Source organism: Lissotriton vulgaris, unplaced genomic scaffold (genome assembly GCF_964263255.1).
Source record: "Lissotriton vulgaris unplaced genomic scaffold, aLisVul1.2 SCAFFOLD_1014, whole genome shotgun sequence".
NCBI classification, from domain to species: Eukaryota; Metazoa; Chordata; class Amphibia; order Caudata; family Salamandridae; genus Lissotriton; species Lissotriton vulgaris.
In genome coordinates this window covers 481,264-502,888 of record NW_028253762.1, presented here as the reverse complement: position 1 = coordinate 502,888, position 21,625 = coordinate 481,264, and the positions used below count along the sequence as shown (strand labels likewise).

Below are 21,625 nucleotides of genomic sequence, written 5' to 3'. Positions count from 1 at the left end.
TTCACCATGGTGCAAGGGTGCCTGCATTTACGTGAGGCAGCACGTTGTGCGACAGCGCGAGAAAAGGCAACTATGAGCCTTACAATGTTAAGTATGGTGCATTCCTGCCCTTTCCCTATCAACTGTGCAGCAAGGTGGCTTGCTGTGCTACACGGTTTGTTGCTAAATGACCCCATATTATGGGTTTACCAGGAATGTAAAAGGGCTCTCAGCCTACTCATTGGTTAACATTGGTTGGCTTTACTATCACTCTCATTTACTTTCTGCTTATTCGCTTATCCTTATTATGCTTGCCTTGTCCGACTTCTAACTGTCTCTCCCTGGAGCACGTTGATGACTGAAGCCTACACCTCCGGTTTGAAGCCTGTGACTCGGAGACAGACAAGTCTCCTGAGTGTGGAAGGTGCTGAATCAGGCCTTTGATCTGGTCCCACTGTTGGAGCCCATATCGATTAAGGAGCGCGTTGGAGTTGGCTAGCATCCACTGTGTGGCTGCCTCTCTCTCTCAATTTTTCTGTCCACTAGGTCCAATCTTTTGCTCTCCTTCTCTAGTGATTGCCTGTTGATGTGGGGGCATTATTTCTCTTCCTTCAGGTTGTCACAATGATGGAATCCACTGGGACATTTCCCTTGATGTATTTGGGTTTTTGTGTGGAATGTTTGTACTTCTCCTTCTCACGAGGAGTTATTGCACTTGCTGTGGCTGGCTTTCTGAAAGCCTCTTTCCCCTGGTCCAGGATGCTAGGGAGCATGGGCAGGTAGAGGTTAGCTTTCTGGGAAGGCATAGGGTTTCAAGTAGGAAGCATGGATCCTCCTTTTCTTCCTCTAATTGTACCCCATATGTGTCCACTGCCCTGTAAATGTGGCTATTGTACATGGATAGGTAGGCTGGTGGTGAAGCTCTTGAGGGGCAATTGTCTATCCTTTCCTCGGGGGACTCAGTGTCGAGGTCGAGCCATGTATCGTCAAACTGGGTTTGTTCCTCAAACATTGTCGCCTCTTCATCCTTGAGTTCTTCACTCATCTTGTTCTTCTTTGTTTGGCTCCAGGGTTGCCGGGCCTCCATATCTGCTGCTCATTCTCCACCTCTGTGGTTCCCAATAGTCTCACTGGTTTACAAAACTCTATTAGGGCGTCGTCAAACTCCTTTCTCCCGGCAAGGACCACCATTTCAGGCCTTGAGCCTCTGTGTTTTCTCGCTCCACCTCTAGCGCTCCTTCTCCGACATCCATTGTAAATTGGCATCTTCCTTTTCAGTGTCAGTGGCTCCCCTGCCCCATGTCTTTGCACTTTTCCTTTGCTCCCTCTTGAGCACTTGTTTGCATCAAGTGTTTCGTCGAAGGTTTGCCACCATCCATATCTTTTGGTTGGGATCCGTGCAGCTCCTTATGTTTGTGCTGTCCTTCAGTCATCAAGTGTTTCCAAGCTGAGGCTGCTTTTGAGGACCTTGAGTCCAAGGCCTTGGCATCTGCGCCTTTGAGCACTTTTGTTACCTTCTGCCGTCTTCTTTCAGTGTCTTTCACTGCCTTCTTTAACGCTGTCCTCCTTTCGACTATGGTGTCTTCAACGTTAGGTTCCCATCAATGCACTGGTTCGGCCTCCTTAACATTCTCTTTCAGGAATTCCTGAGTCTTGTGGGTACTACCTATGGTACGGTGTTAATCACTGTCGGACCTTGAAGGTTTTCGGCACAAACTCTGCTCGGGCTTCGCAATCTTCATCCCTGTGGTCTTTTGGCAGGCACAGATTGCAGACCTCATGTGGTCTCCACTGCACAAACCTGTGGGGGAAGTTGGGGCAGAACTTAAATAGGGTATTTTCCATGAACCTCTGCTGCCTCTCTCCTCTTCATTCTCCAACCATGTAAGCGTTACTGGCGTTGTCCTGCATCGGGGGTCGAGAAGTCTCTCACTGGGATTCTTTGGAGGTCTTCCGTTGTGTTTTCAGACCCAACGGCGGAGAAAAGAAATCTGAAGATGGTGACCGCGCATAGGATCTTCTAGGGCAGGCACCATGTGGTTATCACACAAGGGATGGACTTACCACCAAATGGTGGTCGATGACGTCACAAAAAAAGAAAAGAAGAAGAACAAACATGTTTCCAGACCCAATCTAGATGGCGGATTAGAAGCACATGTGAATCCAGAAAAGGATTCATGACGCAAATCTTCACCTTCTATTTTAAGTTCTTCTGAACACTTCACCCGAAACTCACTCCAATTGCAGACCTTGTCCATTATACGTGTGAGACTCCAATACTGGCAATGTACTTCCTACACATGAATTAAGTGGTTAGGAAATTTATAGGTGATGTACGTAAGAGCTCTGCAAGAAGCCTGGCATGGCAGATGAGAGGATATTTTATGCATCTCTGTTATTTGGCTCCTAGTCGGCTGCCAACTTGTTCTTTTCTTTTTTTCAAAGATTTTGTCTGAAGAGATTTACTCTCTTCTTGATCAACTTTTATTTTATCTCGTTGTTTTTGTTTGTTATCGAAAATCTGTCAGACAGTCAAGAAATAAATAATTTTCTTTTGTTGCTTCTGATTTGAGCTTAGCTAAGCTTTTTTTTCAATAATTATATTTCATTCTTTAGTTTTATAGACTACTTCTTTCCATTTTCTATCAATTGTCTTTTATAATATTATATAATAATTCTTGCAGATTGTTTGACTCTTTGCTCGCAGATTTTTCATCAATATCAACCCCATAAAATCTCGTTATTTATCATGTAAGATACATTTGTCTTTAGCATCCTTAGCATTTCAGCTTGCATTTGAACTGTTCTCTGTGTGGGGCTGATTCTACAAGTTGTGCACGGAGTTGGCAGATGCACCTATCCTGTTCTGCTTGACAGTCATTTCCTTGGAAGCCTACGTATGCTGCTCCTTTTGATTGGAAATAGTGCTCGCTTATGCAGGTAGTTTGTGAAAGGACCGAAAATCCAACTGTGCTGCAGCTCTATGACTAAAGATGGAGCCCACCTTATGTTGGTAGCGGACTGCTCTATAAATTGGGTGCGCCTACATGTGCAGATGTACTGTGACTGATTGGAGAGCCGTTCTATATAATGGTCTCTGATTTGATGGCGAGCCAATTTTGCAGCTGCTATTGGATAATATGTGGGGCCCAGACCCAGCAGCAAGCTAGATGTCTTGCAACTGGTAACACATTGTCTGTGATTGGCCAGATGGCCTCAGTCATGTTATTAGATAATTGCTCTTCAAAAGAGACCACCTGTGCAGCTTTAATGTGATTGGGCACATATCAGAGTCTCTGCTATTTGCTGGGCAGAGATCTGACCTCTGTTGCTGGCCTCTGATTCGGCAAAGAGCTCTTCCTCTTCTGCTAGCTAGTTGATTTACAATTGGGCAGGCACGTGCTCATTAATGTGGCACAGGGCAGGACTTGGGCTTCCATTGCCTGGTAGCTTCTCTTCGTTTGGGTGGACAGCTCACCTACGCATCAGGGCTGTTACTGGCATGAAACTGGGAGAAAACAGAGCCGTATATGGAGCGTTCAACCCGGATGTAGCCATCAGATTACCTAAGGAACAGTATTATCCCCTCTCAGAATTAGTATGCACAGTCTCAAAAACATTTCTTACTTTGTGAATACCCTGACTGCGGATCACCATTGTCCAAGACGTCACGTGAGTCACTTCTGTAAAAAGACAAAATGGAGAGTTGCCAATTATCAGCATATACAAGGTTTGACACTGCCCTGCAGTTGTAGATTTGTAAAAAGAATAAGCACATGAGCCTAAAGCTTCTCCAAGAAGCCCGCCACTATCTCTACATATTATCAGGGTTGCCAAATGCCTGGTTTGCTGAATACCATAGCGTTCTACTTTTGATGACTCTTTGCACCCTACACTTCTTTTCTCTTTATCTCACACTTGCAACTTCTTTTTCATCTCGGATTTCTCTATTTTTCCCTGCATAACAATCTTTCTCTTCCTCCTTGCCTTTCTAGGTCTCTCTCGCCTGATCATCTGATGATGAAAAATAAGTTCTTGTCCCCAAAAATGAGTGTCAGTGCCCACAACCAACTGTACAAAATAAGCACCAGTCCTCCTGCTTGTGCATGATGCATCATGTGCTCATATGTACATTTTGGGAAAAATATCATGAAGCACTTCCTTCTGGTTCTAAACAGGTAGCTTACACACTCACATAGCCTTACCTTAACCCCCCATGATGCTTCTCCCACCACCAGCAATACCACCACCACCTTCCTAGTCACATTCTGACACCAGAAGGGTGCCCCGCTGGTAGAAGGCGCTCTTCGCTTCCATAAGAGACTCCACGCCCAAGGAGAGTTTTTTTTAGCCCCACAACAGCACTAACCTTTCCTTGGCGTCCAGGAAAGCCTTAGCAAACGGGTTGTGCTTGATCTTCAGGGCTGTGATCTGCAAGGAGAGTAGACAGGTGTTCAGAGTGGAGATCGCACATAGGGCCGACTTTAGTGCTGTGGCACCAAGTGCAGCAATTATTTTTGGCACCTGCACGCACTATGACCATCTCCTCGGATTCTCTCACTTCCATCGGACAAAAGTGCCCCTCATCTATCCAATCATAAGTTATTGCTAAACACAGCGCCCACTCTGAGGTCAGCGCCCCCTCCACAAACCAGCACACAGTGCGGCCGCAGCGTTCGCACTGCCCTAGAGCCGGCCCTTATCACACACCCCTGGGCTAGGGTCAGAGTGGGAATAGAGTAAAGTTGCAGCTTCAGCACCAACAAAGCAATGATGAATTCTACGTCAGGGACAGCAGCACAGGAAGCCAGGTATCTGCACTCACCTCTTCGTTCTGATATGCCGTTACCGCAATGAACTGGGTCTCTGGGAAAGCAAAGCTGTTAATCATTTTCTGAGGTCCACCGACCTTCATGACGTGGATGCGAGGTTCGTACTTGTGAAGGGAGTTTAGCATGATCTGTGCCATGGAAAGATAAAAGGTCTACATTAAATACAGGGATTGCAGTCCAAAGCCCTCCAGAGACATCCCTCCACCCAAACACTTTTCACTGACACCTAGGTTTCGACTGATGTGTTTCGGCTGCCCGTGACACATCACAGGTACTCTCATAGCTGATGGTACATTCTTTGGTAGCCACACAGGCATACAGATGTTTGGTACAGTGAATCCTTACCACCATTCCTTCATCATTTATGAATAAAGGATGCATCGGCCCATGACCGACTGCGCTGGTGATATAGTGCCAGCCCTGCTCAGGCTGTATGAGAGGCTGCTGCAGAGGAAGCACAAGTATGTAAATGTTCTCCTTTCATATACCATTTATCGGGTCTTAGTTTAGAAACCTCCAGGGCGCCAAGTTGGACTTATTCAGTTTTTTTGTACACATACATGCCTTTCTCATTTCCTGTATTCAGTCTCTGGTGCTGTTGAGTGACTTTCACCTTTGGTTTCTGTTGTCAACATTTCTCTTTCACCCTTAATTCCCAGCCCTACTTTTTGGCTCTGTTATACTTAGGCTTTCCTGTTTTCAGTTTCTATTTTTGGTAAATTCTGGTGTTTCGTTTTTACTGTTTTCAAGTAATTTCAATATCTTAAAAACCAGTTGTTATCAGTGGTTACACATTTTCGCGCCACTAAAAACAACAGAAAAAGTGTTTTACCAGTTTTTATGGAACATTGTGCTTTTAATATTGTTTGCTTTCTGCACTGATAACACATGGTATATAGACAGTATACATATAGCGCATACGAGGTCCAAATAGATTTTTGTAAATTAAACTTATTGTAGTAGACCATACAATACTTCTTCAGTGAGTCTTTGGTCATGTGCCCTAGCTCTTTCTTTCCCATGTAAACTTCTGTGAAAAGGCCCTCTCAACATTGGCACTTGGGACAGGCAACGCCAGAACAGCCAGTACACAATTGCTGGGCGCTTATGCCCTCAGAGCTAATGAGGCGGTCAAAAATGAAGCAGCACTTTTGAAACTACGGAGGAAATTTCCCTTTACTGAAGGGATCTAGAACTTCTACAGAGTACCACAGTGAGGTTTCATTGACTTCAAATGCCATTGGTGGTGAAGGGACATTTCTATGCATCATTGCAAGCCATTTCTCATACATTGTAAAATAAATGTCCCTGAATTGCTCTTCAATATTGCTTTGCTTACCAAGTGGCAAGCACTCTAACATGGAGCATGTTGCAGTGCCAAAGCCACTAAAGGTTTTGCCCAGCGTACTCTCAAGGAGATGTTTCACATCTACACCAATTATGCTGAACACTTGGCAGAAAAGGGTTTTTTCAGACTCTAGCTTTTTTATTATGCCCACTACAGCAGTTATGTATTCCTGTAAAAATCTAATAATGCAGTAGAGTGTACTTTTTTCACATCACTATAAATATGCGAATAAAGATCCTCACATTTCTTGCCTTTGGCATCAACACTCAGAAAAAATTCTGTAATTGGTTGCCACATGGATAATATAGCATTCATAGCCCGTTGGGCTGAGTACCTTCAGCTAAGGAGGGAAACAGCCATCACAACGCGGTTTTTACCACGCGTTGCTATTACATCGCATGCGTTACAACGCATGCGGTGTTACAGCGTGTGGTAAAAACCATGCATATCATTACATCGCATGCGCTGTAATGTGCAATGGTGTGCTCAGCGGCTATCCAAGTCGTTGTGAGGAAACTTAGGCTGTTTCCTCACAACGACGTGCACCAAGCAGGAAGGAGGAAGCAGGAACCGGGAGCAGAGACGGCGACGCTGGAGAGGAGAGAGGTAAGGGGGGTTGAGCTTTGGGTGGGGGGTTCTGTTGTAGGGTTTAGGGTAGTGTTATAACGTTTGTGTGTTTTTTAAACACGTTTTAGTGTGTTTGTTTAGTGTAGGGTATTAGGGCTTAGGGTACTGTTGTAGTGATTTAGGTTTTAGGGTAGTGTAGTAGTGATTGTGTAGTGATTTAGGGAGTAGTATGTTGTGTAGGTGTAGGGGTAGGGTTGTCACTTACCTTGCAAACTTTAACCACCAGTATAGCTTTACCAAGCATGCCTTTGCGTTGTAATGGCATGCGTGGTAAAGGCATACTCGTGGTAAAAGTATGCAATGTAATGGCATGTCGGTGAAATCGACATCGCGTAGTATTACTATGCGATGTAACGTCATACAGCCGCTAAGGAACACAGTTGGGATGACTCTTTCTTTGATGCCACAGCAAGCATAAAATGATAAATATTTGCATTTTAGTTCCTGTGCATAAGAAAACAGTGCACTAGAATGGACTAAAAAGACAATACCTTCCCTCATTAACTCTGAATATTGTAAAGATGCTTTCAGCATACCATCTAACAAGTGGCAAGGATCTCTTACAGGGAATCACTTCAGCTCAGGTATCAATTTTGTCAGGTCATCACACAACTTTTTCATATACATAGCTGGATCATTGTAAATACAAACAATATCACTCCAATCTTTGTTGAACTTGGAAAGAACCTTTTTTGCAGAGCATTCCAAGTGACACTGCATTCCATGTTTTCCAAAAGTCTGGTGTCATGTTTTCACCACTATCCCAGATGCTTGGTGATAGCGCTCTTTTTACATATACTTGTCACTATACCTTGCATTGAATGTTTAAAGCCTGAGGCACTGGCAATTCATCTTATATCAATACTGACCCACTAGAAACTGGGGGCCTTATTTATGAAGGCCTTGCGTCAGTTTTGCGCCGCCGGTGCGTCACTTTTTGAGACGCACCAGCGGTGTAAAAAATGCGCCTTGTTGCGCCATATTTAAAAAGTGACACATCTAGGTAGATGCGTCACTTTTTAAACCCCTGCGCCACATTATACCTGCGTCAGGTATAATGTATGCAGAGGGGGCGTTCCACCGCAAAAAGCCTCGTAATAGTGACGCAGTGAAATCTATGAGATTTCACTGCGTCACTTTTAGGACGCTGTTGCGTCAAAATCTTGCGCCTGCCTCACAGCAGGCGTAAGACTGACGCAAGCCCTTTCACATGGGGCTTTCCCCATGTGAAAGGACGCATTGCTGGAGTTGCGTCACTTTTGTGACACACTCCAGCAATGCGTCACTTTTGCGCTTACAGATACGTCAGAAATACTGACGTATCTGTAACTCCTTGCGACATGATGCGTCATACATTAAATATGACGAATCAGGAATGTCGTAAGGAGTGCGCAGTGAAAAGTGACGCATCGCTGTTTTCACGCAGCGATGCGTCACTTTTCATAAATGAGGCCCTGGGGGCTGATGTATTGTGGATTTTTACCCACTCTCTGTGGGTAAATGTGATGACACATATTAGGAAAGATTCTTATGAAATCAGCCATTTTACCTATCAGTGTAAGAATCAAACGCAGCCAAAATATCAAATATGATTTTGATATTTCCTGATTCTCTACAGTTTACAAAATAATCAAACAAGACCTAAAACATGCTTCTAAACTCTACATCTTTAGACCAAAGACCACAAAACTGAAAAAAGCATAAGGAAGAAAAAACAATATTTTAGTGGCATCCCTAAACATCAAAAGTCAAGCAGGCAAATGTTAGTCCAGTCTTTCTTACTGCTAGCTTGTATAACAATGTTAAACTGTATTGGCCCCTTCAGGAAGATTAAAAATGACTCTTTCACTCTCTTTTTCCTTTCTTTGAATTTGTGGTTGTGCAGGTATTTTTTCAGTGTTTATATGTTTTTACTGGTGAGCACTATTTCTGTTTCAGAGGGGTTTTATCAGTTATTATAGGTTTAAACCTAAAACCTCAGCCTAGTTATACTCTAGCTGTGGGTATCCAGTGGAGATTCAGGAGTTCGGGATCAGGTCCATTTTCAGGAGAAATTCTTATTGTGTGAATGAGTGTGAAGCAATTCCAAAACGTCTGAAGTAGTACGAAATGTCTTTATATCCAAGTAAGATAACACATCCACGCAGATGAGGGAGTTTTTAAACTGACTCAAAAGATTCTTCCACAGGGTTAAACAGACACAAGAGAATTTTGGAACAGAGGCATTCCACAAAGGAAAGAACCTACGATACAACACAGTGCAAATCAAATTTATTGTATATTACTATGTTTTGTCTGGATATTCTGAAAATATGGAATGGATCTGGCCAGCTTGGACCTACATTTAAAATACAGGTTAGTTATTCATGTAAGTCCTTTGCCATAATGTGAGAGTATGAGTATGTTGACCTTGACACCCCCCTATTTTCTACTGAGAGGCTTGAGGAAGGCCAAGAAGTGGAATGTTTAGAAATTAAATATAGCTCTTACAGCCCTGTTTACTTTCTGTACCTTTACTAATTTCATGACCTCTGAGACCAGGGTACAAATTGGAATCAGATGCAACTCCTACCTAGCCCCAATTGATGACCTTGTATTCAGTGTAAATGCACTCAATACTACATTTCCCACCAGAAATACACACTATCTACATTTCTCAATGAGTAGATTTTTAAGCGTGCAAGTACTTCTGGAAAAGCTGTAGCAAACACAGCTCTCCAGGATTACTAATAGAAGTCTTTGTTAATTCCAATAAAGTAAAAAATCTGCTCCAAATGTAGGAAGAAAGAGCGGAGAGCAACTTTCTGACTTTCTTTTTGAACGATGCCCAGTTTTGACTAGGCAGGGAAGATCCCTGCATGTCCAAGACGGCGCTATATTTACAAAATATGGAAGTTCACAATATTTGATTTGGTTTCTCAAAAGGACATTATTTTAATAGTTATAGTCAATACTCGGCCTAGGAGGTACTATGGCGTGTATGTTATAGAAAACGTCAATGATCTTTATGCCTTAAATTTTATTCCTCTTTGTAATAAAATAAAAGATAAATTGATAAAATGGAAAGATCTTCCAAAAGTAATAATAGGCCGAGTAGCCATAATTTGCATGATGATTGTAACATTTATGTAACTTTCTTTTCTTAGCTATTCCAAATGCGGTTCAAATGACATTTTATAAAGAAGTTCAAGGTCTGTTCTCCACATTCATATGGACAAAAAAGGTTTCTAGGCTTTCAATAGATGCACTTTTTAGACCTGTGACAGGATGGGGACTAGCTCTCCCTGACCTGAAAGAATACTACTATGCTAACTTTGCACATACCATATACAGAACAACGAAGGTACTAATTATTAATAGATACGCCAATTTTTTACTAGATTTAATTCACAAAGAATATCTAATCCAAGACTTCATGCGTTTAATAAAAACACCCAAAAAAGTTAGATACAAAACTCTAAACTGGAGTATTAAGCAAAAAAAGCAGCTTTCTGGGTATTAGATGATCCCCAATATAAATGGAGGAACACTCCTTGCTGACTTACAAATCGGTCAAGATCCATTGTTAGATCCAGTAATCATAGCTAACTGGAGAAGTCAGGGCTTTCGTAAATAGGAGACTTTCTAATGGGCGGGGGGGGGCTAAAAATCTGGCCCGAAATAGAACCGTGTATTAAAGATAGCAAAATAATCTTACAATGGTCCTACCCCAGGATTAGAGGCATTTTGTTAGAGCTACAACTTATACATATTACTGAAGCCAGTGAGTTAGCAGGGCAACTATTAGATCACAAACACCATATATCGATAAGTGGTTGGGCCTCCCTTTTTCGAGCTCGAGTGGCAGGTAAATTATATCAGAAAGCACAGAGAAAATGGGAAACCCAGGATGGGCTGCAAATTTCTACCACAGCTTGGAGCCAGATAAATAGGTTCAACAGCTCCTTGTTGAAAGCGGCCAATTTAAAACAATTGCAATATTAATCCAAGTGGCTGCTTTATTGAACACCAGATTTTCTGCATAAAAGAAACCCTCAAAGTTCGGCAAACAGCTTTGGCTGTAATATGGAGAAAGGAGGGGTGAGGGAATTGGACTCACATCATCTGCTGGTGTTTGAAGCAAAATAGATTTTGGGAAATGATTAACAAGAACTGCCTCAGTATATGCGTTACTTTTAACATGGGAAGCCCCTACGTTTGTATTTGTATATGATAATATATCATTAGAATGTGAGCAATAACAATTTCATTCAAGTTCAATTCTGCCACAGACCCTCACAACCTTTCTAATCTGTGCCTTGCAGTTACCTGGCCCCCACCGTTCATCTTGTTAGAAAGCTTCACTTTGCAAAAGGTGATATCTGCCTTCATCCAGTGGGCTCCAAAGTTGGGCGAATCAGGGTGGATGTAGACACAGCTTGGACTCTGGGGCTCTGGCTTCCCACCTGGAATCCACTCTCCGTTCACATACTTCCAGCGATTCCCATCTGCTGCCACGAAGTCGAGGAGAACGGAATACATGGCACTGGGGTCTAAGCCCGATATCCTCACCTTCAGCACAGGGAACATTCTCCTGCAAGACAGAAGTGTAAAATATTAGGTTGGAATCACCACTAGAAATCTACACACTTAGGGGCAGATTCATAATCATATCATGCAGCACTGCAAGCCACCTTGCTACGCTGCATGACGGGAAGGAATGCAGCATATTTCACATCATACATTGCATTCTTACAGAATGCTCACACATAGAAAGAGGAAAAAACAAGCAGAAATAAAGATATTTCTCCTCATTACGCTTCCCTGGGGCAGAGTAACACAGTGCAGCGATTTGCACTGCCTTGCATAACTCCAGATTTATCAAGCCATGCAGAACCACGCAAGGCGGCCTTGAGTGACGTAATAAATCTAACTTGAGAGTTACGAAGCCTTTGCACCCCCCTTGCATGGCATAAGGGCGACACAACACAATGATAAATATGCCCCATAACATTAAGTGGCGAACTCCGTTTGAGTAAATGTTCTGAGGGATCCACCCCTAACTAGCTATGGTAGAGACAAATCACTTTTTCAGGTGTCATAAATCCTGTGATTTCTGAGTTACTGAATGGTAGAAAATGTAGATTTTCCGCAGACTTGGTGGGCTAAAAATCTGGATTTTAATAAAGACACAGAGTGTGATATTATGCAGTAAATACTTTATTGCCATCACTCTGTAGCACCTTTAAAGCCAATAGAATTTAGAATTCAAAACATTCCAAAGTTAATAAAACCCCCAGCAACCAGTCCTCTTCCTTCTTTTATAAATCTGTGAACTCAAAACTTAAAAATATTCTAAAAATAACATTGTAAAACGTGCTGCAACTTCTTCTTTAATGAACACTACTTCCTCCACCAGAATCCAATGAACATCTTAAAGATCCTAAACTTGACCTGTATAAAAATATAATAAATAATCAAAACATTAGGGAAGGGATCAATCTGGAAGGGATAATATTAGCCTCTGTGTCTTTAATAAAATCCAGATTTTCAGCCCACTAAGGCTGTGGAAAATCTACATTCTGTGTCAAGACCCAGAGGCCAATATTATGCAAGTTTAAAGCTTAGCAATCAAACAATCTGCTGCACTCTCTACCAGCTTAAAGTAAAATCGCCTGAACATGGAACAAGATGACCAATCAGAACAACGCAAAATGTCCTGCCGACTGCCACCCATTATACAAGCCGCTCCCCTCACAGAATGAGTACTAAGCAAACTTACACCCACACCAGATCTTTGCATTATCTCTTTCACCCATCTAGCTAAAGTTGGAAAAGACACAGCCTAATGGGAATGCCTGAATGAAATAAGAAAATGTGGGTGGGTCTGCACACCTGTGGTACGCAAAATTTTAACCAATAGTGAAAACTAATGTTAACAATGTCTGTGCGTGTGAAGCAACGGGAAGGGGTACCACCCCCCTAAGTATGAATGAATAAAATGAGCCCCTGTGGGCCAAGGGCTATGCTGCGCACAACTCTCAGGCCAAGGGCCTATTGATTTTCTACTTCTGCTTCTGCTTTAAACAAATGTTTACTCAAGTCTTTTGTATGTATTCTTTACCATACTAAAACATCATAAATTCTCAAAACATCAAAAGTAAAACAATTTCTTTCTCCTTAAAGCATAGATATCAAAGTATAACATGACATTTCTTATGCGAAAAATTCAATCATGAAAATTAAACAATAAAAACCCAATGCATTTCGGGTTCACACTGAACCCTTCATCAGGGGTTATAATGACTCTTGATAAGATTGAAGTTCCTCGGGATAGTTCATTTTCCGTGTCTACAACAAAAAGATTAATTTTTTACATTGTAAAAAAACATATATGGTTTACATGTTATCCCCTTCACCAATAGTCTCAGGGTTTGCATTCCTTCTAATATCACAAAAGATTCTTATAAAAGATCAAGTGAGGTTAGTTAAACAAGTGAAGAAAATCTGGGGAAAAGAACTAGTGCTGGGTGCTCACGAGAACATGAATTCTTCCAATAAATACCAAAAAAAACGTGATTCCTATAATGTAAGGTTAATTGAAAGTTAGGTGCGCAAAGACCTCCTCCTGAGTAAATTCCTTAATGGCCATAATCAAAGATAAGTAAAAAGTACCTCTAACTTTCAAGAAGTCTATCAAATCATGTGCGTTCAAAGACCTCGAGTTTTTCTTGTTCTGTAAAGTAACATCACTAATTTAACATTCGCCTCTCCCGTAATTAACACCATGTGTTCACCAAGGTCCAAAATAAATGAACCTACCTGTCAAACCCACAGTACACGGCGAAAAACCAAGCTGTTTTCAACGAAAGTTCCATCGATTATAAGCATCCATAGTCTGTATGAGAAGTGTAAATACTGAGTAAGTTCCCAGTCTAAAAGTATACTGACTCATGCATTAATTGCCATATAAAACGCGGAGAAGATCTCCATCTTACCCATAGGAAAGGCGTTCTTTACTCCTACATGTGTTTTTGCAACGAAAGTCTCCAAAACTCCTCCTCCTACAAGTGAACAAAATCACACTAAGTCCTGAATCACAAGTCAGGCTCACAAATTGTATTCTTACATGAATTTCAATGTGTTGTAAAATGTTACCTTCAAAGTGATTGTGTCACCACCGGATAGGAACCCCTGTGCGCTGCTAATCTCCACGAGTCCGTAAACTGTCCCAGCGGCTCCAATCAGATTTAAGTTTACGCGCGTCGCGTCGTGATAATCATAAAGAAAGGACTGTCTATATCAAATAACCAGATCTAAGATGGCGCTCAAAAAACGAACGCGGCCCTGTCCAATAACCCGAGTTCGAGACTACACATGGACTCTGAATGAAAGACTACAATAGAGGCATAGTTCAGAAATGTATAAGAAAACGAGACTTAAAAAGGAAAGAAAAGAAAAATATAACTAATGTAAAATAGATCAATTATTCATGAGTTGCGTATTATGAAGAATGCAATATACCCCTTCCATTCTAAAGGCTCAGATAATTCACAAGAAGCATAACAGTTCATAATGGTCATTAAGACCCCCCGGGATTACGGTTCCAAGTCTTTTAATCCATTCAGTTTCCTTACGAGCAAGTGTGATGTTTATATCCATGTTTGAAAAAGGTGTGACATGTTCTAAAATAGTGAATATTAGTTGTGGAATGGTATGGGCGGCATTTACCCTATGTGCTGCCAATGAAGAGTTCATGTTTTTATTCCTGATATGACTCTTGTGTTCCACTATTCTAGTTTTGATTTTCTGCTGGTTCTCCCCACATAAACCAATGCACATGGACTTTTTATTGCGTAGATGATATTTTCTGTTGTGCAATCTGAGGTGTGTTTTAAAGGTATAGGTTTACCAGTCTTTGGGTGTTGAGATACTTTACTCGCAATCACATTATTAACTTTCAATTAACCTCACATTATAGGAATCACATTTTTTTGGGTATTTATTGGAAGAATTCATGTTCTCGTGAGCACCCAGCACTAGTTCTTTTCCCCGAGTTTTCTTCACTTGTTTAACTAACCTCACTTGGGGCCAGATGTAGGTAAGTAACATTTACCGAATCTTAATTACCGAAAATTACCGAATTTTACCGATTCGGTAATTAAGATTCGGTAAATGTGAGGGGTTGGTATGTAGGGAATCCAGATGTTCCCTTTTACCGAATCGGTAAAATTCGGTATTTACCGATTCGGTAAATACCGAATCGGTAAAGCCTATTGATTCCTATGGGCTTCAAAGCCCATAGGAATCAATAGGCTTTACCGATTCGGTATTTACCGAATCGGTAAATACCGAATTTCACAAGGGTGCAGGGGGTGTCATTTTGACACCCCCTGGCACCCCCTAAACAGGCGTGGGTGCCATGTGGCAGGCATACATGCCCTAAGGGCAGGTCTGCCTGTCACATGGCATAGGTGTGCATGCACACATGTGCATGCACACCGGAATCGGTATTTTACCATGAGGTTTTATTTCATGGTAAAATACCGATTCTGTAAGGCCTCTGGGACTCAGAAGAGTCCCACCTACATATGTAAAATACCGAATCGGTATGAATACTGATTCGGTATTTTACAGATTCGGTAACTTTACCGATTCGGTAAATATACCGAATCGGTAAACAAGGTCCCCCTACATCTCATTGACCCATTTACCGGTCGGTAACGGCTGAAATCGGCCGTTACCGACCGGTAAAGGCCACCTACATCGGGCCCTTGATCTTTTATAAGAATCTTTTGTGATATTAGAAGGAATGCAAACCCTGAGACTATTGGTGTAGGGGATAACATGTAAACCATAACATGTAAACCATATATGTTTTTTTACAATGTAAAAAATGAATCTTTTTGTTGTAGTCACGGAAACTGAACTATCCCGAGGAACTTCAATCTTATCAAGAGTCATTATGAAGGGTTCAGTGTGAACCCGAAATGCATTGGGTTTTTATTGTTTAATTTTCATGATTGAATTTTTGGCAAAAGAAATGTCATGTTATACTTTGATATCTATGCTTTAAGGAGAAAGAAATTGTTTTACTTTTGATGTTTTGAGAATTAGAATGTTCTAGTATGGTAAAGAAGACATACAAAAGACTTGAATAAACATTTGTTTAAAGCAGAAGTAGAAAATCAATAGGCCCTTGGCCTGAGAGTTGTGCGCAGCGTAGCCCTTGGTCCACAGGGGCTCATTTTATTCATTCATACTTAGGGGGGGGGAGGGGTACCCCTTTCCATTGCTTCACACGCACACACATTGTTAACATTAGTTTTCACTATTGGATAAAATTTAGTGTACCACAGGTGTGCAGACCCACCCACATTCACATTTTCTTACCTTGGGTACCATTTTGTGGATCTAGCACCCTTTAAATATGTGGCAAGATATTTCAAGCATCACCACCAATCAAGCAGAAACAAAAGCATATTCCAATGAAGAAGCAGATACCATTTATGCTTTGGTTAAAGAGGGTAGGGAATTTGGTTCAGCAACCGGGTCTACTGCAAACCAACTAAGACAACTGGAATACCTTATGAAAAAGGAAATAAATCAGCGCTTACACGCCACCACGCTTATTGAATATCATAAGGTTAAGAGGATTCCCCGAGGATTCCGTATCGCCTTCGCCCGATGCTATTTAAATTTGGCAAAGCTTTCATGTTGCGCTGGTACGCGATCTTGAAGAAGTGCTCGCTGGATTTAATACTACTATTGATTGAAGAGATTTCTAGCGTTTTGAGAGAACTTACTCTGGACTTAGACAAATTAAAAGATGAGCTATCCAATAGAATTGAACAGGAGGTTTGGACCAAGATTTTAGAAAACATCAATAAAACCCTGGATACACATGCTCGTGAAGTGCATGAACGAAAAACACGCAAGTTTAGGAGGGACACAATAGATTATAAACTGGTTGAGGTTTATACGTGGGCCGAAAACTATGCCCAAAAAAGAGCTTTTAAAAAACCAGGGACAGCCTCTTCAGAAGAAAGTGTTGCCACGGATCAAGGCCTGTCAATGCAGAGACCAAGTGCCGCATCAATGTCACAAACCTTAGGGAGAACAAGGGAGGAGACACCCGCGAGTTCATCATCAGGACAGCCTTTTTTAGAGGCAGGCCAGGCAGAAAAACAACCGCCCGACAAAACAACCACAGGAAACGGAGGACCTGCAGGGGACAAAACAAAAAAAACTGCACCATCAGACACGGGCAGACCGAGAAGAGAAGTGAAGAACAAATAATTGAGAAAGAATCCTTAATAATCAATATCTCTCAGAGAACTTTGAGTGTGGTTTAAAGGATACTAAGTCCCTTGGTGTCAGTAGGGGATACCTTGGACCGATGGGTGTGGTGGCAAGTTGGTTTGCATAGGCTCTGTGTGTGATATAGAGCCAACATCTCAAACTTGATTTTTTAGTTATAAAAGTACTTAGGGCTATTGGTCCCAACACTGCTTGCACCTGAAAAAAAGCAAGAGGTGATCTCTGTTTTCTCTCCACTTGGACCACTGGGCAGTAGGTAGCGATACACACAACCCCTGGGTGCAATATAGGGTGTAATTCGGCAGTTAGGGAAAAGATTCAGACCTGGGTGACTAGGGTATATCTTGTGTCTGGCCGCGGAGGGCAGATAGTTATCAGGTTATTCCTGTTCCTCCATTTAAATTGTTGCTCATTTTTGTCCGCGGATCCTGCAGTGACAAGACTATCCAGCTCCACGTACTGCACAGAGCATCCCCTGTCCTTGGGCTATAGGCACTAGGAGGGGGCTCTGTTTTTTCGACAAAATAAAAAGAAATTCTGTAAACCTTTTTAGTCTCTATTACATCTGTTCCATTTTTATACATTTATTGATATTGTGGTGCTGGTGAAACTTTGTAAATCATGCTGCATGTTTAAATGTTCTGTCTCGTTAATAAGTCTGTGCTTGTTAGAGATAACTTTCTTTTCAACTCAGAAGTTCATGATTGCTAGTTTTCTGCTGCAAAACAATCCGAATTGCACTGAATGACAATTGGACTTTTGTTACAAGTTGTTATTGCTTCATTGCATTATTGTCTCTGTTACTATGTTAACCAATTTTTGTCGATGCATCAGGTTGTTTTTTGAGATCATAACCAGTAGATTGAGTTTTTGGTGGCGCCCCCGTGCACACAGTTCCCCCAAACAAGAGTTGAATTGGGAATCATTTTGAAAGCAAATCTCGAGATAACCAAAAGTTAGCAAACCTTTAAAACAGACACATTTCCCAATTCTTCATAGAGACTCCATCAGACCACATGCAAGCGAAGTTCCCCAACAAGGGTTGGAGACTAGAAAGACACTGCTGTGAGTGGCACGCCCATACTAAGATACACACATTTCCCTAGCATAAAGGGGGTACATTCAACACCAATACCATAGATTGTACCAAAACTTTAATTCAGACCAGACACAAAGGTCAAAAGAGAGACCTGCAAATGACCCTGCTAAGAATGTAGACCAACAGAGTGATTACCCCAACACGCACCATACACAACCACAGAACAAGCCGCAGCGAAGAGGAAGGGCCCAGCTCCTCCGAGTCCGAAAGAGAAGGCAAAAGTCTAGATTGGGGCCTACCCAGCCAGGGAGTAGATAGGGAGTGCTCAGCAAAGACCACCAGGCACATGAGAATATGCTCAACCTCCTGACAGCCCCGGAAAGCCTTGAGGGGGGGCCTGTGGTCACAATGCTCAAAAGCAAAACACAGTACCATTTTCTAGTGGATACTGGGGTGACTAGGTCATGCCTACGGGAAGGAGCAGACACTCTATCAAAGACCACTGCCATGATACAGGGGATTTCGGGATTCATGGCCAAAGTCCCTCTCACTGAACTCCTCGAGCTAGAAATAGGAGGTAGTAAGATCAGGTAACAGTTGTTGTGCTATCCCTCCTCACTGATCAGTATATTGGGATGGAACCTATTGTCCAAATTGAGAATAGTCATTGAGTTAACTGAGAACGAAACTATAGCCTGCTCCTCCCCTGGACTCCCCCACCTCGATTGCGGACCAACAACATCCGCCCACTCCTCTGGGATGCTAGCCAGAGCAACCCTGGACCATTGAGCGCTTCTCAGAGGAGCAGTCCGGAGTTATATGGAAATTCTACTAAAATTGTATAGCCTAGCATGATAGTAGACCGGCCGGACACACCATTGCTTCGTAGAAACGGCAAAAGCAGTAGCATGTAGGGAACAAAGGGAATCGGGTACCCCGGATCACGACATGCACCAGACCATCACATCCCCAGAGGCTAGGGGGAAGGCTGGCTCAGGGGTACCCAATTCAGCCTCCTCAAAGGAGGAAGCAGCCCAGATGAAGCGGAACCCAGCCAAGGGTTGTATTTTCTGCACTAGGAGCCTCCTTCTTGTTACCCAATACTGGGCCAGGACGCATAACTTGTCCGACCATCAGGGCACCTCCTCAGGCAATTGTCCCTGCCATTCACATGGGAGATATCCCTGGGCCAGGAGTGGATAGACTATTGCCAACACTCCCCTCCCCATGGTTCTGGTGGAGGGAGCAAGAAACGGGCAAAAGCACACCCAAAGGGGTCGGGTGACCACAAACGTACAGGTGGCACCTGATGGGTAAAGAACTCAGCCATGAGATCCCATAGTAATCCAAGTAAATGCTACACCAGAAAGCCAAAAGGCGGGTGGCCTCAAAACATCATAGAGTGCCATTTCTGCATCTGAAGAAACCACAAGGCCGCCCATTGTCATCTCAAAGTATACCACAAATGGAATAGACTGTTATCAGGGATACCCCCGCAGAATCTCTACACACAGAATAAACCCCGAACCCCCAAACATGCAGTGAATCCTGAGCCTCAGCATCAGCACCCACATCACACTCACTTTCAGAAAACACCACAAACGTAAAAAGGCAACATCACAACAGTAGGGATAACTCAAAACCTATAATTTAACCACAACAGTAAGAATAACTCAAAGCCTTTTATTTAACAGCAATAGTAGGGATAACTTCAAACCTTTAACACTAAACAGTAGAGCTAATGTAAAATCTTTAACTGCACACAGGAAAACCGTAGAGCAGCATTACTATGTTGACTGGGAATCCACACTACAGTTCTTCATCTGGATGCCCACAGGAGGCCCGGGCCCCCCGAGGCGGGTTAGCTGACTGTGCCCTGGGGGGGAAGACAGTCTGACAATGGAGCAGAACAGCCCCCACCAGTGCATGAAAGCAGGCGCCCAGATCCTTGTGTCCATACCACCAGGGCGCACCAATGTCTCTGATGTCTTTCAGGCCTCCTCCAAATGGAGGCCTACCTATAGTTCTAAAACTTGGTGAACTGCTCCGGTGGTGGAAGCCAGACCTTTCAGGTGTCTTGGGGAAGGCGGGTCGAAAAGACAACTAGAGCTCCACAGGTCTCACACTGCTCTTGCACCGAGTCAGAAGATAAATCCACCAGTGAACAGCCGTTACAGTTCGCTTACTCACCATGCAATAAGCCCTTAGCTACACACCTGACTCCTCTCTTGTGGCTAAGCATTCTGCTCCATCCTACTCGCCCCCAAAACACCTCCAAAACCTTCTGAGGTCGACCCATTGGATCACAAATCACCAAAAGCGAAAGATCCGAAACTTCCAAGATCTGGGGAAGAGGGGAGCAGTAGGAGGCAGAGGGTCTCCAGAGTTGACCTTCTTGCCCCACATCAGGGGTACGGGGATGGGCATGCCAGCCATGCTTAGCTGGTCAAAATGACACTGGCAGAGCCCCACCAGGTAGCATCTTAAGAAGTGGAAGGCCCGATCCCAGCCATGGTTGTATTTAAGCCACATGGTCCACAGAACAGCGTCCCAGTGACTGACCCTCAAAATCCAGTTCATGGGCCCCAATCCATTTGAAAGTCCCACCAAGTTTGTTTATGCAAAGTCTATCAGGCCAGACCCATCAAGTTCCAACGGGACCCTTGACTCTCTCCAAGAAAACACTGCATGCAAACATAGTCCCAGACATTTTTTCCACTGCTGGTCCCCAACATGGGGTCCACACATGAACTTCCAACCACCTCCAGTATTCTTTGTTGGAAGCGCCAATGCCCAAGAACTGTTAAACAGCCCACCGGGAACCCTCACAATAAAATTTTCAATCATTCCAGAAGAAGGGCAGGCCTGAAAATGCAGCCCAATTAGAAAAACCTCATTCCACAACACGTACAATACCCAAGGGGCATGCACGTGTTTACGGAAACTTAACAATAAAAGTTAAACATCCGCCTCTTCTCACAATTGAACGCAGCCCAGCTGGGTCAATAGGACACCTCAGCACCTGCTAAAACATTACGCTCCGGATAGAATAGCTTGCGAAGAAAATACCGCTCCCACTGTAGCAAGGAAAAGCAGAAGAACCCCATAATATGAACCACATTAAAATTAGTTTAAAAATCTCTAGTGGTGCCAAAAATTCTAACACTCACTGAAATTAGTATAAAAACCTTAAAAAACTCACCAATTCTGTTAAAAGGTCAATCATCTCCGTCCAATACTGATAGGAAAATTCTCTACCCAGTAAAACCATATGCAGGATCATTATAAAGGTGACGCATAATGTTCCAAAAAATTGCCTAACGGATGTGTTTTTCCCAGTTACTCTACAATCCACAGATCTTACGCCACAAGTCCGTGATTGAACTGTAAGTGCACCAACGATGCTGTAACTTGCCTTACCTCTGATCCGGACTCTCAAATTACGTGCAAAAGACTAGTTGCTCAAGTACTTCCGAATTCAATTTACTTTCGTGACTTCAT

At 42.8% G+C, this 21,625-nt stretch overlaps 1 protein-coding gene across 1 annotated transcript in view; it reads right to left on the bottom strand.

Moving 5' to 3' along the window:
- LOC147660774 (T-box transcription factor T-A-like) overlaps positions 1 to 21,625 on the bottom strand; it is a 69,489-nt gene that overhangs the window by 13,636 nt on the left and 34,228 nt on the right. Inside the window, exons 2-5 of the mRNA XM_086951472.1 lie at positions 11,095 to 11,359; positions 4,805 to 4,939; positions 4,349 to 4,410; positions 3,607 to 3,662 (exon numbers count right to left, since the gene is read on the bottom strand). Coding sequence (XP_086807598.1) covers positions 3,607 to 3,662; positions 4,349 to 4,410; positions 4,805 to 4,939; positions 11,095 to 11,359 — 518 coding nt within the window. The remainder of the gene's footprint in view (positions 1 to 3,606; positions 3,663 to 4,348; positions 4,411 to 4,804; positions 4,940 to 11,094; positions 11,360 to 21,625) is intronic.